Source organism: Electrophorus electricus, chromosome 11 (genome assembly GCF_013358815.1).
Source record: "Electrophorus electricus isolate fEleEle1 chromosome 11, fEleEle1.pri, whole genome shotgun sequence".
Classification (NCBI taxonomy): domain Eukaryota; kingdom Metazoa; phylum Chordata; class Actinopteri; order Gymnotiformes; family Gymnotidae; genus Electrophorus; species Electrophorus electricus.
In genome coordinates this window covers 9282501-9296979 of record NC_049545.1, presented here as the reverse complement: position 1 = coordinate 9296979, position 14479 = coordinate 9282501, and the positions used below count along the sequence as shown (strand labels likewise).

Genomic DNA, 14479 nt, shown 5'->3' with positions numbered 1-14479 from the left:
CGGTGCATATCCGAAACAAAATCTGCATCCAACTGGCCAATCAGTTTAATTCCGTTTATGTTTGTTCAGTGTGGGTTCTAGTCTTTATGAGGATAGCAGGTGTACCCATTACTTCATGCAAGATAAGAACTCTATCTGCACGTCTATGGAGAAACACTCATAGCCTGTACTTATGTAATACAGCCTACTGTTTATTTTTCGTTAACCGAAGTGCATGCTACAGTAAATTATTTGTCGTTTACTCCCAGTTCTTCCAATCGAATGAATTGACTACAAATAGTAGCCAATAGGAGTCGCTCTTGCGCACTATAAAGCAAATGTTCCATCACGGACAAATATCGGAAAGTAAAACAACCTTGGGGTAAGTGCTCCTGAACCGAAAAAAGGGGAAAAAAGATCTTTTGTCAACCCAGTCTTCGATTATTAGTAGCTCACAGGTAAGACTGTAATTTTCAATGAATGAAAAAGCGTCAGGCGTCACAACTATGCAGAATATTTTTCAATAACACATTGATGGCAATAAAAGTTACAGCTTTTATTCTTACATTTTAACTGTGACAATGACTTGGTTTTGATGTTAACGTGTTCTGTTGAGTGGTTTGTATTTATGTGATCCCACATTGAAATTGTATTTTGTATCCAAGATCGGCGTTGATTCGTTTTCGTAATTAGAAAAGCAACTTTCCGATTCCCTCTTGGCGTTTACAAAAAAGTTTAAGCAGTGATAGCTATCCTACACCTTTCGAACTTGACAAAGACAGTCGTGTACAATCAATTTGTATTTAAACACCACAATTTAGTTTTTAATACCCAGTCAGCTTTTACTATTAGCTAATATCAGTTTCAGATTGTATGTTACAGAAATTTTAATAAGCGTCTTCCATTACTCCGCCTTCCAAGAGACATTCACTTCAATGGCGCGTCTCTGCTTCTTTCAGATTTTCATTTAGCTAACGTTTCCAGCCTACTGTACTACAAAGTTGTTTCCAATTTAACGAATAAATATTATTAGTTATTCAACAAAACCAAATCCTTGTCTGGATTACCCGATGTTCGACCTTGTATCGAACGGACCTTGGCATCCGTTTCGCGACTTTAGCTATAACTACCTTTTATTATCCCATCCGCGCCACAGTCAGGGAACATCAGCTATGCCTTTCGGGAACACTCACAACCAGCTGAAGATGAAGTACTCCGCTGAAGCGGAGTACCCCGACCTCACAAAGCACAACAACCACATGGCCAAGGCGCTTACCCCTGCCATGTACCAGCGGCTGCGCAGCAAACAGACTCCCAGCGGATTTACGTTGGATGATGTGATTCAGACCGGTGTAGATAACCCAGGTAAAATCGCCGAAGCAGCGTTTGTTACCCCTAAATCAGTCTGTTCGCCATTCTGGGTGCTATTTGAAGATTATAATTAACATTAGATAGCGTCATCGGTAGTGGCTTTACTTCATTAACCAATCCTAAATGTACCAGTGTCCACGATAGTTAACGCTAACATATTTAGATTTTCGTTGTAGAAATAAAACTAGTTTTAATGGAATGTAATTTTAGTTAAAGGATCGTAATAAGCAGTGCCTGAAAATTGTCAGTGCGCTTTATATAATTTTGTGCTGTTCAGTGACAGTGTTAAATTCTAGTTTCTGCACAGAGGATAATGATAAACACCTAATTGTCCAATAGTCACAGAATATTGCCGGGGAAAACTCGGCTGATATATGATTTTAATTGTTAGAGCCCATTTTAAGAATGAAATAATGGGTTACTCTTCCTGTAAAATGTATTGTATTTGTGTAGCAACCATAAAATGACTACTCTGACCATCAAGCTACTTCCTGCTGAGAATGAGTACCCAGACCTCAGTCAGCACCACAACCATATGTCCAAGGTTCTAACTCTGAAGATGTACAAGAAGCTCTGCGAGCACACCACTTCCAACGGTTTCACCATAGATAGTCATTCGGTCTGGTATAGATAATCCTGGTAAAAGAGCACACACAGGCTGTCAGGGGCCCCAGTGGTTTATATTTTCCTATGGCATCAACTGGGAGTCAGTTTCATAAACAGAAGGGATTTTTAGTGAAGAATCCATGTGTACATTTATATTTTCTACAAAGTAGTTTTAATGTCAAAGACAAATTTATTTATATAGAGCTGTTTACAACAGATCCCTGTGTGTCCAGATCCCTAATGAGCAAGCCAATGTGACTAGAAAGCCAAATAAAATCTGCACTAATTAGTCATTAGTTACTTAGTTTTGTTTGAATGTTGTTTCTTGTATGTTAATGTAGACTTGCCTTGTACATTTCAGATTGTCTCTTGTAAAACCTTTTTTTTTGCATGTCTGGGTAACCTAGGTCACCCTTTTATTATGACTGTGGGCTGCGTGGCTGGAGATGAGGAGACTTATGAGGTGTTTAAAGAGCTTCTGGACCCTGTAATTGAGGACAGACATGGAGGATACAAGCCCACAGACAAACATAAAACTGATCTGAACCCCGCCAACCTTAAGGTATAGAATTTTATGTTGCGTGATAAGTGCTGCAATATATATAGTTGAAAAAAAAAAACCAAGTCTCTGATAGTTCTTTCATTGTAAAGAAAAAGTGTGTATTGCATGTCTCATGTTCACAACTTTCATTGAAGGGTGGGGATGATCTGGATCCTAAATATGTGTTAAGCTCTCGTGTGCGAACTGGCAGGAGCATTCGTGGATTTTGTCTGCCACCACATTGCAGTCGTGGAGAGAGGAGAGCCATTGAAAAACTCTCTGTGGAAGGTACACTTCAGTAGTAAAGCACCATTGCTTGTATACAGTAAGACAGACCTGGATACATGGCACGCTCTAGTGGTGATGGATAAAAATTGGTGAAGTTTTGTAAATCATTAATCCAAGAGGCTTTAATCAATAAATGTCAGAATAGAGACTTGATGTCAGGGTTTATGACTCAAGTCATTTTAAACAGGTCATTTCATATCATACACTTTGTTTGCATGTTTAACTGGAAGTATGGATGCAATGGCCACTGTAGTGATAACTTGTTGTCCTGGTGATGAGTATATGATTGTGTGCCTCCATTTATAGGTCTATAAAATCAAAAGTAAAAATGAACAGTTTAGCAAGGGCCTAGGCCTTTTATTCTACTGCATTTAGTAGCATTCAGGTAGCTGAAAAAACTCAGTTCAGCTTTTGTATGGTATGTATTACATTTACAGCATTTATCTGACACTTATCCAAAGCGACTTACAATTATGACTGAGTACATCTTGAGCAATTGAGGGTTAAAGGCCTTGCTCAGGGGCCCAACATTGGCAACTGGTTGGGGCTTGAACCGACAACCTTCTGATTACAAGTAAAAGTACCTTAACCCACGAGCTAACACTTAATTTTGTTTATTAATTATCACTGCTCTTTTTTATTTATTCCTTTAATCAAAATAAATGTTGAGCAGTGGTGGAGAGCTCTGTTTGCAGATTGAACATATTCAAGTGGGGTCGGGCATTTTATTGATGTGATGCCACAAGCAGAAAAAACAAACAACTTGTAGAATTACATGTTATCACTGAAATGAGAAATGCATCATGTTGATGGGTATTTTATGTTCCTCAGTTTTTCACTTCAAGGACATGAGTATATTTCCACATATCGTGAAGTTTGGTTGTTTACTGTCTCCTTTTAAATGATCATTATATATATTTAAGGAGTCATAGGATAAAATAAAAGTAAAGTAAGCTGGATTACCAAATACAAGTTTTTGTTATATGTACAAGATAAAATATATATTAAATTAAACTTTTTCTCTGAATTTTCTAGCTTTGAGTGCCCTTACTGGAGATCTGAAAGGGAAGTACTATGCTCTGAAGAATATGACCGAAGCAGAGCAGCAGCAGCTCATTGATGACCACTTCCTATTTGACAAGCCAGTATCTCCTCTGCTGCTAGCCTCTGGGATGGCCCGTGATTGGCCTGATGCCAGGGGTATATGGTAAGTGTAATGGCGGACACACTACACTGTTCATATCACTTTGGATTGTTGCATCCCTTATAAAACAGGATGTGTAGTCACATTGATCCAGTAATTTAAGTTCCACATAAGGCCTATTTTATACCTTGCATTAACATGGGTTTCATGTCTGGACACTTTGGCTAGAGTGTGTTTACACTAGGGCTCCAAAAATGAGTATTCTATCAATTACTAAAACAATTAATCAAATAATCAGATGATAAGAAATACTTTTGCTTTATTAAAGAGCAATAGTGAATATACAAAAGATAATATAAGACAGGTCTCTTAAAATGAACTAATTGGTTTCTATTTAAGTAAAATCAACATTTTTATTGCTTAAATTGCATACAGTTTCTATCAAAACTAAACCTAATTTAGTGTATTTAAGTGCCATAATACATTCAGGGTCATATATATTTTTTTCTTTATGAAATGCAGAAACAAATTCATTAATTCACTGCAAAGGGGGGGGGGGGGTATCCATATTTTTCACATTTTTCAGTATGTGTGGAAAATCCATTCGTGAATGGAGTCGTTAAACATTTTTGATGAAGCTGGTGTAGTAATGCTAAGTGATTGATGAAAATGTAAAACACAAACTCGTTTGGTTTGCACACAAAAATATAAACCAGGTCAAACTAAGTAAATTGCCATTTGCTACTTTCCCTAACCTTTACAGTGCACTTAGGGGCCTCAGTGTTTCTGAAAAGAGTAGCTAACTAGATTTATCGGAATATAGAGCATTTTATTACTTCCCTGGTGTACAAAATGTGATTCCCTAACAGAATATTTGTTCGTTCATTCAGTTCATTCATTCTTTCAACATACGATTTGTATGTTACGTAACTTACTCCAGTCCATTTACTATAATGCCTACTGCATAGATCCCAAAAAATATTTGTCAGATTGACGTCTCTCCCAATAAACATGACGAGAATTTGTTCCGCTACAATTTATCAATCTCGCGTAGTTCGAAGTAGCTACTTTGCTAGCTAATCTTCCATAAAATAGCAGCGGCATCACTGCATGAGGAGCACCCTGCTGTGTTAACCTCTCCTGTCTCTACAGAGACAACCCAAGCGTGATGATACGGGCTGTTCCCACTATGGCTAGGTTTGATGTCTACTTTTAAGTAAACATATTGATCGATATTCTTCACTAGAACCCGCTCGACCTGGCTGCTATGACCTTGCAAATTATTCAAGAAAATGCGCAAAAGTACTTTAAAAAGTCACCTTTGACCTCTTCATACTACCCTCTCCCCCGTGAAAGGTAGAATAGAATATCACTTCGCTATAACATTTTGGTATGGTAACGCTAGATACCACATTTCTGTTGTTAGCGAGCCTCGTATTTAGCTGAACCCTTTTTGGACTTGACTGATGTTTTGCAGATATTTCGCACAAGGAATATTATTATAGTTTTAGAATACTGATATATAGTTATATGGATATTATGGATTAAGAAGAGATTATCTAGATTTTTAGTAATCGAGTTACTCGACTTTCTCGAGGAATCGTTTCAGCCCTAGTTTACACTTCTCACTAAAATGCGCCCCTAGCGTAATCAGATGAGATCCGATTTTACTCTCCCGTGTAAAAAAAACAACAACACGTACATAATTTCCTTGATACTTCCTACTCTAAACGTGGCTTTTCACCATGATGATGCGTCAAGTATTGGAAGAAATGTACTAAAACAGGCAGTGAATCATCGATCAACAGAGGAGAAACCTTTGTCTTGCTGCTGCTAAAATTTCTGCAGTGGTCAGTGCCACTACTGTCCAGAAGACCTTTTGGACAGGAAAGAGAAGTCAGCATTCAGCAGACATATTTTCAATTATATACATTTATGACAAAAATCCGTCTCTGACCTCCTGTTTTGAAAAGTGTCCTTGAGCATGGGAAAGGAACTATATACAGTTGTGTTCAAAATAATAGCAGTCCAACATGACTAACCAGATCAATCACTGTTTTTGGTAGAAATTATTACTACATGGCAAATAACTTACTAGTAGGTGTAATAGTCATAGAAAACCATCAGACCCAACATACATGATATTCATGCTCCTGAGTTTGTGTAATTTTAATAATTAATTGAAACACGCATGTTCAAAATAATAGCAGTGTGGAGTTCAATTAGTGAGGTCATTCATTCTGTGAAAAACAGATGTCAATCAGGTGGCCCTTATTTAAGGATGAAGCCAACACATGTTGTACATGCATTTCTCTCTGAAAACCTGACAAAAATGGGTTGTTCCAGACGTTCAGAAGAACAGGGTACTTTGATTAAAACGTTGATTTGAGAGGGGAAAACGTATAAAGTAGTGCAGAAAATGATAGGCTGCTCGGCTAAAATGATCTCCACAGCTTTATAATGGAAAGCAAAACCAGAGAGACATGGAAGAAAATGGAAGACTACCATTCGAATGGATTGAAGAATAGCCAGAATGGCAATGACTCAGCCAATGATCAGCTCCAGGGTGATCAAAGACGGTCTGAAGTTACCTGTGAGTACTGTGACAATTAGGAGACACTTGTGTGAAGCTAATCTAATGGCAAGAAGCCCCTGCAATGTCCCACTGTTAAAAAAACAAACAAAAAAAAAAACCACATGCTGAAGAGGTTACAATTTGCCAAAGAACACATGGTTTGGCCTAAAGAGAAATGGAGAAACATTTTGTGGACTGATGAAAGTAAGATTGTTCTTTTTGGATCCAAGGGCCGCAGACAGTTTGTCAGACAACCCCCAAACACTGAATTCAAGCCACAGTACACTCTGAAGACAGTGAAGCATGGTGGTGCAGGCATCATGATATGGGGATGTTTCTCTTACTATAGTGTCAGGCCTATTTATTGCATACCAGGGATCATGGATCAGTTTATATCAAAATACTTGAAGAGGTCATGCTGTCTTATGCTGAAGGGGAAATGCCCTTGAAATAGGTGTTTCAACAAGACAACAACCCCAAACACACCAGTAGGCGAGAAGCATCTTGGTTCCAGACCAACAAAATTAAAGTTATGGAGTGGCCAGCCCAATCCCTGGACTATAATCTGATAGAAAACTTGTGGGGGGACATCAAAAATGCTGTTTCTGAGGCAAAACCAAGAAATGCAGATGGATTGTGGAAAGTTGTGAAATTATCCAGGGCTGGAATACCTGTTCACAGGTGCCAGAATTTGGTTGGCTCCACGCGACACAGATGTGAAGCAGTTCTCAGAAACAGTGGTTATACAACTAAATATTAGTTTAGTGATTCACAGCAATGATAAATCCTAAAGATATTTCAATTTATACAGTAAATATTTGAGTTTGTGAAGAAAAATGCAGACACTGCCTTTTTTTAACAGCCCAATATTCATTTTTCTTCATTTTCTGTAATTAAAAAATTAATACATTTTTCTTTGTTTTGATTTAGAATATAATGTGCAGTGTTCCCAATGCATGGAAATAAAAACTATTACAAGGATTCTGAGCTTTACTCACATTTTTAAACACACCGCTATTATTTTGAACACAACTGTAGGTAAAAGTGGTGATGACCACTGAAAATGATTCATCATCAAGTAGTTTGTAATTAGATAACAATGCATTCTGGGGGTGTTTACAGTGCCTTTTTTATGTGGCCAAATATAATCTGATCACCAAAAATGCATGCTAATGCAAGGAGTAAAAAGCCTAATACATACCTGCAGTCCAGAGTAGTGGTAGCAGGCTTTACAGACATTGAAATCATTGTTTCCTAGCTTCACCCTCCCACATTGCAGGTTGGGTGTCATTCATGGTGACTTGGTCATTCCTCTAATGCCAAATCATGTCAGTGATCCAAGTGTCTTACCCTGGTCAGTTTTAAGAAATCACAAGTCTTTTCCTCAAAGTGAACAACTTGCACCTTGCTTTGTAGATTCCACATTTACTCTTTCAATGTCTTATATCCTATGTGACATTTGGCAGGCACAATGACAACAAAACATTCCTGGTGTGGGTGAATGAGGAGGACCACTTGCGTGTCATCTCAATGCAGAAAGGTGGTAACATGAAGGAGGTCTTCACTCGTTTCTGCACGGGCCTTACTAAGGTAGGTAAGACTCAACTATCCAGGTTGAGGCTATTTTAGATTGTTGTGAAATACCAGTCTCTAGGGAACCACACTGTAGATGGTCACATTACTGTTTACTATGCTTATGCTTTCAGATTGAGGAGTTGTTCAAAACCAAGGGACATGAATTCATGTGGAATGAGCACCTTGGATACATCCTTACTTGCCCATCTAACCTGGGTACAGGCCTGCGGGGCGGAGTGCATGTTAAACTTCCAAATCTGAGCAAGCATAGCAAGTTTGAGGAGGTGCTCAAGAGACTACGACTGCAGAAACGTGGAACAGGTAAAACAAACACCAAAGTGACATGCAAGTCCATTACCTGAACATAAATAACTTGTTTAAAGCACAGAATATTTCAACAGGTAGGTTGTTAATAGTAAAACCAATGCTGATAACTGACAGTAATGGCTGTTTATCAGGTGGTGTGGACACTGCTGCAGTGGGTGGCGTGTTTGATATCTCTAATGCTGACCGGCTGGGCTTCTCAGAGGTGGAATTGGTTCAGGTGGTGGTTGATGGAGTCAGGCTCCTGGTGGAGATGGAGAAACGATTGGAAAAAAAACAGTCGATTGATGATCTTATCCCTGCCCAAAAGTGAACCTTGCCAAAGAATCCCACTACCTCACTCTCCCAAAATTGCTGGTTTAATCACCCCCTCACCACATCCCACTCCTGTTATGTGAATGAAAAACTGAAATGTCTCTCCAGTAATGTATGTACAATTTAACACACCATTTCCTGTCACTCATTGAAGATTTCATTATGGTAACATGAGAGAATTAAAAACTCTTTGCCCATGTAGACCTGTTGTCTCTTTGGTAAACTGGCACCAATTATTACAAATATGTTTAAGCAGTAGCTATAATAGTATATTTAGATACATAATTAAGTGTTAGCACTACTAACTGGAATGCTAATGGTCTAAGCATAGCTTTTTAAAAAATTATAAATGTGTATGGCACTCATAGCAGTGTGCTCAACATTTATAAATAAAGACTTTCATCAACCAGATCAAGTTGGGTGGAAGCATTATGATTCAAACTGTAGCCAAGAAATGTCTGACCTTTCTGAGTTAATGGGCTAATAATCAAGAGCATCACTAGGCATTCTGATCTGGATCTAGACAACCAAGTCAAATCAACACCCTCCGTTAAAATAACAAAATGGAGCATCTCCAAACATGCTGAAAACACAAGCTGAGTTTGTGGCAGAAAGGCTGAATGTAGGTTGAAAAGACTAGTTATTCAGCCAAGTCTGCAAGTAGAGTCAGTCAAGTATAGCTGTTTTAATAAAATCCATGTTGGATCTCAATGAACAAGTAGCCCTCAAAATGTGAGAGAACTTAAACAGCAAAACAATACAACACTAATAATTGTAAAACAAAAGTACACACATGGTGGGAATATAGTGAAATAAATAAGGACCTTTTCCCTTAGCATTTACTCCTTTACATAGTGAACCTGGGCTGGCTGGAACATGGTTCATGAATGAGTGCTTTCCATGACAAGATAAGCCAGAGTAAGTAGAACAACAGATTCAAAGAACATGTAAGTAGTTTAAAAGCAGTTTTTACTCTTCAGGGATTCTACATACTCTATACATGTGCAGCTCAAGACACCAAATACTTATATATAAACACTGTCTAGAGAGGAAGAAAAGCAAGCTTCACTTCAAAAGGATTGGGTACTATTTTTAGGCCATGTTGACACTTCCCCCACACCTTTACGGATACTTAGAGCATTGTCAAAGAATGTACAATCTTAACAGAAAAGTTCAAACCAGTTCTCTTACAGTGTTTTGCAACTTTTAACAATATTGACACATAAGAAATTATTGCTTTTAGCAATGTTAAAGTCTATACATTATTTTAAATACATATGGTAAGTGGTTAAAAAAAAAACCCATCTGGAAACTGCTACGTTTAGTGATTGTACAGCTTACATTTTCTATATAGGATTTAACACTTTCATATATTCCTCTATGTAGGTAGATTAAAGACATATTCATAGCTTGAGTTCACTGGCAACTTTGGATGCAATGTTTTTAAAAGCAATGGACGTCCCCGAAATCCTTTTAAAACGAACACCATTAAGTGAGAGGCGGGGCAACTTGCAAACCTCCATCTCCCATTGGACAAGGCTGTCAGCATGGCCATCACCATGAACACAGAGAAGCAGGAAACTTTCACGTTGTTCGTAGTCACAGTTGTTGGTGTCCAGAACCTTGCGGATCTCATTCATGATGGCAGCCGGCTCCATGGCACTGGTGGTGTTCATACTCCAGGTGAAACGGAGAGAGCGGGGTTTCCCGTCTTTTCCATCTTTCCCTTCATCTTTTTGCTGATCCCCAGGTACATGGCGACTGAAAGAACATAGTAAAGAGGGATAATACTGAAGGATGAAAAACACAGAAAAAAGAAAAAAAAAATTCAACGGTAGAGGAAGAGTAGTAAACGGTGAACAACAAAAATGTCCACTGAGTTCTTTATCAATTTTAACAAAACACTTGCCAAGTTCCTCTCATTGTACAATAACTGTGTTATGACTACTCAATATGCATAATTTGATACATCATGGGTAAAAACAGTAAATTAAAGTATGCACCATGTTAAGTACAGAGATTACAACAATCTTGTGACAAAATCTTCCACAAGCAAACAACCACAAGCATTAAAAAGCACTTTGTGATAATAACATACTTGATTATTAGATTTAATATCACATGCAATGAAATTTAACATCAAATGCAAATGATAAAGACCAAAGAGACTACACTTGGTTTTGCCTTTTACATTAGAGCAAGTGCATCACAGGCATAAATGACTATAATACATCAGGTCCGAGACACAGAGACTAGATATTCATGAGCCAAGCTGGAGAAAAAGAGTTTCTGAAACTCCTCACCTTGTGCCCTCAAATCTCCCGCTTCTCTCAAGCTCGGTTGAGACTCTTTTTAAAAAAGAAAAAAACAAAAACAAACAAACAAACAACAAACAAAAAAAAACAGGGAGGAAGGAGAGAGGGAGTACAGAACATTTAGCCAAGTTAGAAAGCATTGGTTAGAGCAGGAAAAAGAAAAAAGTCAAACTAAACAAGATGAAAAAGACAGAACAAGGGGGCAAACTAAAATGTGAAAGGAGCCTCAGTGCATTTTAAACCCAAAGTAACAATGTTAGACATTAGTGGACTCTTCTGGTGATATGGTCATCATTCACCTCAGAATCACTAATGCTAGATGTTCTGTTCACAGAGTGTCTTGTCTAAAGGGGTGATGGCAAAAGAAACTCACTCTCAATGCATACAAATTTACAAAAAATTATATTATATAAGCAGTGACTAAATAAAAAGTGTTGGAGAGTGTGTATATAAAGAGATCTTCCACAGAAATCACAAATCTTTCTCTCAAACACATTCAATCTAAGCAAACAGCAATACAGAGCCACACACTTTTATCCCCTAAAGACAGAATCCCTGTGTCATTTTGTATTTTACTGAGCGTTTACTTTAGATACTCTCAATCTGCATTTTCCTACAACTCCCCTTTTCTAGACCTGTGCACCTGAAACTGCAGTTTCATAAAATAAGAAGTACAAAAGGATGGAATACTAAAAGATGAGGCAGAGTATCTGATGTAGAGCCACATGTTGCCAGATGGTGAAGAATGAAGAGGAGGATGTGTCAGGTCATGATGAGGCAGAGAGAAGAGGAGAAGAGCACAGACTTACTAAGAGTCTTTGGCGCAGGGTTGGAGGGGGCGGAGAGGGTGGGGGGCACAGAGGGTACTGGCCCTGATTTGACGGCAGACTGCCGCTTGTTCGGGTCAAAAGTGACCCTGATGGAGTCAACCAGAGAGTAGGAGAGCAAGGTGAAGAAACATTGAGAGGAAAAAGAGGGAAAGAGACAGACAGAGAGAGAAGACAAAGAAGGAAGAGAAAGAAAAATCAGGAATAGGTAGATAGAAAAGAAAAAGAGGAGCAGGTTGAAATACAGTAGAAACAGCAAGGAGGAACATTTAATCAGTGTTAGCATGTGTGTGCAAGAGGGAATCCCTCCCCCCCCAAAAAAAAAACATTTCCACATGAGGTTATATGACAGACAGAAGAAATGCACGGAGACAGCAACACTGCAAACTGCTCAAGAATTTTAATCTGCCAAGACTGTCAGCACTGGCACTTCCTTGTGTCAATTCTTCCTGGGGACAGGCATATGCGCATATGCCTGTCCCCAGGAAGAATTGACACAAGGAAGTGCCAGTGCTCATATATATATATATATATATATATATATATATATATATATATATATATATATATAATCTATCTATCTATCTATCTATCTATCTATCTATCTATCTATCTATCTATCTATCTATCTATCTCACAGTAAACCAATGCAATGCTGTGGCTAACCACAGTGTATGCTTCAATATGTAGCATCATATAGTTTGAGTGCATGTCATATTATGATCAAGCCATTTCACAAATCTTTCATTCCAAACTAATCTGCTACCCTATAAAATAATGAAATAAAAAATAAACATTCCTGACATTCCTGTGAGAGATGAAAAATGGAGTAAATGGGAGAATATAAGGGGCAATGTAAGAAATATCCCAAGGCCTCAGAAATATCTTCTTCTGTGTTTCTACCACTAGATGGCAGTGTATTCTACATTCTACAAGGTCACATTGACCATTCTTTTTCAAATATGGTGGCATGGATGATGTCCAAAATAACTTAACAAAATAACCCCCCCCATTTGGCTGGAAATTCCTCCCCCACCAAGTCTTAGTCTTAGTACAAGAGTCTCTGATGGAAGAAATGTAGGGATTCGGTGGTACTGCAAACTGCTCGAAAATTTTAATCTTCTAACAAGGGTAGAAATATTCTCACCAGATACTAATCATTTTAGGCCAAAATGCATCATGACAATTAGAGCAATTGAGTGGGTCTAGTTCTGTCTAGCCCTGTCAAAAGCTGCCAACAGTTTAATAGTAAACAGCCAATATAGGCATAATAACTTGATTGCAACTTAAATGAAGATCAATGAAAATTTCATGCTACAACTCATCTTTGTATAAATTTTTAGAATGGCAAATTATTTAGTGCAGGTGCAAGATTCACAGCATGACAGTGAAACATGAGCTGAGTACACCAAGTAGCTCTCAATAAGCAGATAAACTTGATTAGTTGCAATCAGTAGCAGCTGACCGATTTTTGCCAGTCATATTAGCATGCAAGAAAGCTTTAAGGCATGCTTAAATCAACACCACAAGGTAACTGAGCACAACCACAGCAATCAAAGGAAAACGCTAACCACTAAGTGTTAGATGTCCAACTCTTTTAGATGATTAAAAGCCCAGATAGGCTTGAATTCCTACCTTTTGGAAAACCTGAATGACATGTTTCTACAACACAAAAAGATGACAAAACAAAGGAGGAAACATTACACAGATGGATGAAATGGGGGAAAAAAAAAAACCTTTGGACTTATACTAGGATGTAGAGAACAATGAGTTTAGAATTAGTAAAAACACAAACAAACAAAAAACACACATATATAAAAAACCCAGCAACAACAAAGGAGGAAAAACAATTTTCATTTATTTTTTATCCTGCACTAAAATGGAGTAAAATGTACAACTGCCTGTCTGTCTTGCATCAAGTCTTTATCCACATCTAGGGCATATGTTGTTAATGGCAGAAAATATGTTGCATAAATACATAAAATACATTCATTGACAATGTAAACTATTGTGGTGAAAGGGTTGTGTATGGGCAAGAGTGTTTACCTGCGTGTGAGTTTGGACGTGAGCTTGGTAAGAAGGTTGTTGGCGTTGCCACGGCTGCGGGGCTGCGTGGGTGAGGTTGGCGGGCCATTGTATGTCGCAGTGCGACGCTCCCTGACCTGACCATGGAAGGTGCTGCGGCTTGCAGTGCCTCGTGGGAAGTGCAGTTTATCAGATGTGGCAGCATTGCTGATGCTGTGAGTGGAAGCTCCAGGGTTCCGCTGGTCCGGAGACAAAGACACACTGCAGAAAAAGGAAGAGCTGCAACTTTTTCTCCTTTCATTTATTGGCAATTTCCTACATCATATCATAGAAGTATAGAAGACAAAAATATTTAAAGATATTTCATACCAAAAGACATTTCTGACATGTAGGGAGAGGAGAGACTTCAACCTAAAATGTACCTGTTTTCCTTCCCATTTGGAATAACAGAAAGTCGCTCCACATTAGTTCTGTCACTGCAGACGTATGTATTTCTCCGGGACATTCCTCCAGAGCCAGAGTTATTCTGTGCACAATGAGTAAAATACATCATTAAAACTATCACTTTAAATACAATGCAGCTCTGATAAGTAC

At 38.3% G+C, this 14479-nt stretch overlaps 2 protein-coding genes across 9 annotated transcripts in view; one reads left to right on the top strand and one right to left on the bottom strand.

The window, feature by feature from the left end:
• Positions 1-328: 328 nt before the first annotated feature.
• ckba (creatine kinase, brain a) lies at positions 329-9129 on the top strand. The gene is made up of 8 exons (XM_027022532.2): positions 329-437; positions 1136-1344; positions 2364-2518; positions 2653-2785; positions 3821-3992; positions 7971-8094; positions 8211-8400; positions 8538-9129. The coding sequence occupies exons 2-8, from the start codon at positions 1152-1154 to the stop codon at positions 8714-8716; spliced, it is 1146 nt and encodes a 381-aa protein (XP_026878333.1). The 5' UTR covers positions 329-437; positions 1136-1151; the 3' UTR covers positions 8717-9129.
• Positions 9130-9383: 254 nt separating this feature from the next.
• mark3a (MAP/microtubule affinity-regulating kinase 3a) overlaps positions 9384-14479 on the bottom strand; it is a 23487-nt gene continuing 18391 nt past the window's right edge. Inside the window, exons 14-19 of one of the 8 annotated variants that reach the window (XM_027022258.2) lie at positions 14308-14411; positions 13907-14146; positions 13496-13522; positions 11843-11949; positions 11022-11066; positions 10296-10479 (exon numbers count right to left, since the gene is read on the bottom strand). In XM_027022258.2, the coding sequence (XP_026878059.2) occupies positions 10391-10479; positions 11022-11066; positions 11843-11949; positions 13496-13522; positions 13907-14146; positions 14308-14411 (612 nt within the window). In that variant the 3' untranslated portion in view covers positions 10296-10390. Of the gene's footprint in view, positions 10480-11021; positions 11067-11170; positions 11950-13495; positions 13610-13906; positions 14147-14307; positions 14412-14479 lie in introns of those variants that run through there. The other 7 variants (XM_027022011.2, XM_027022408.2, XM_027022333.2 and 4 more) reach the window with 7 other exon arrangements.

Bases quoted from the DNA above. Each gene is read 5' to 3' on its own strand.
- ckba (XM_027022532.2), top strand. From the start codon at position 1,152: ATGCCTTTCGGGAACACTCACAACCAGCTGAAGATGAAGTACTCCGCT. The intron at 2,519-2,652 runs GTATAGAATTTT...CTTTCATTGAAG, and splicing joins TGAACCCCGCCAACCTTAAG to GGTGGGGATGATCTGGATCC. The intron at 8,401-8,537 runs GTAAAACAAACA...GCTGTTTATCAG, and splicing joins ACTGCAGAAACGTGGAACAG to GTGGTGTGGACACTGCTGCA.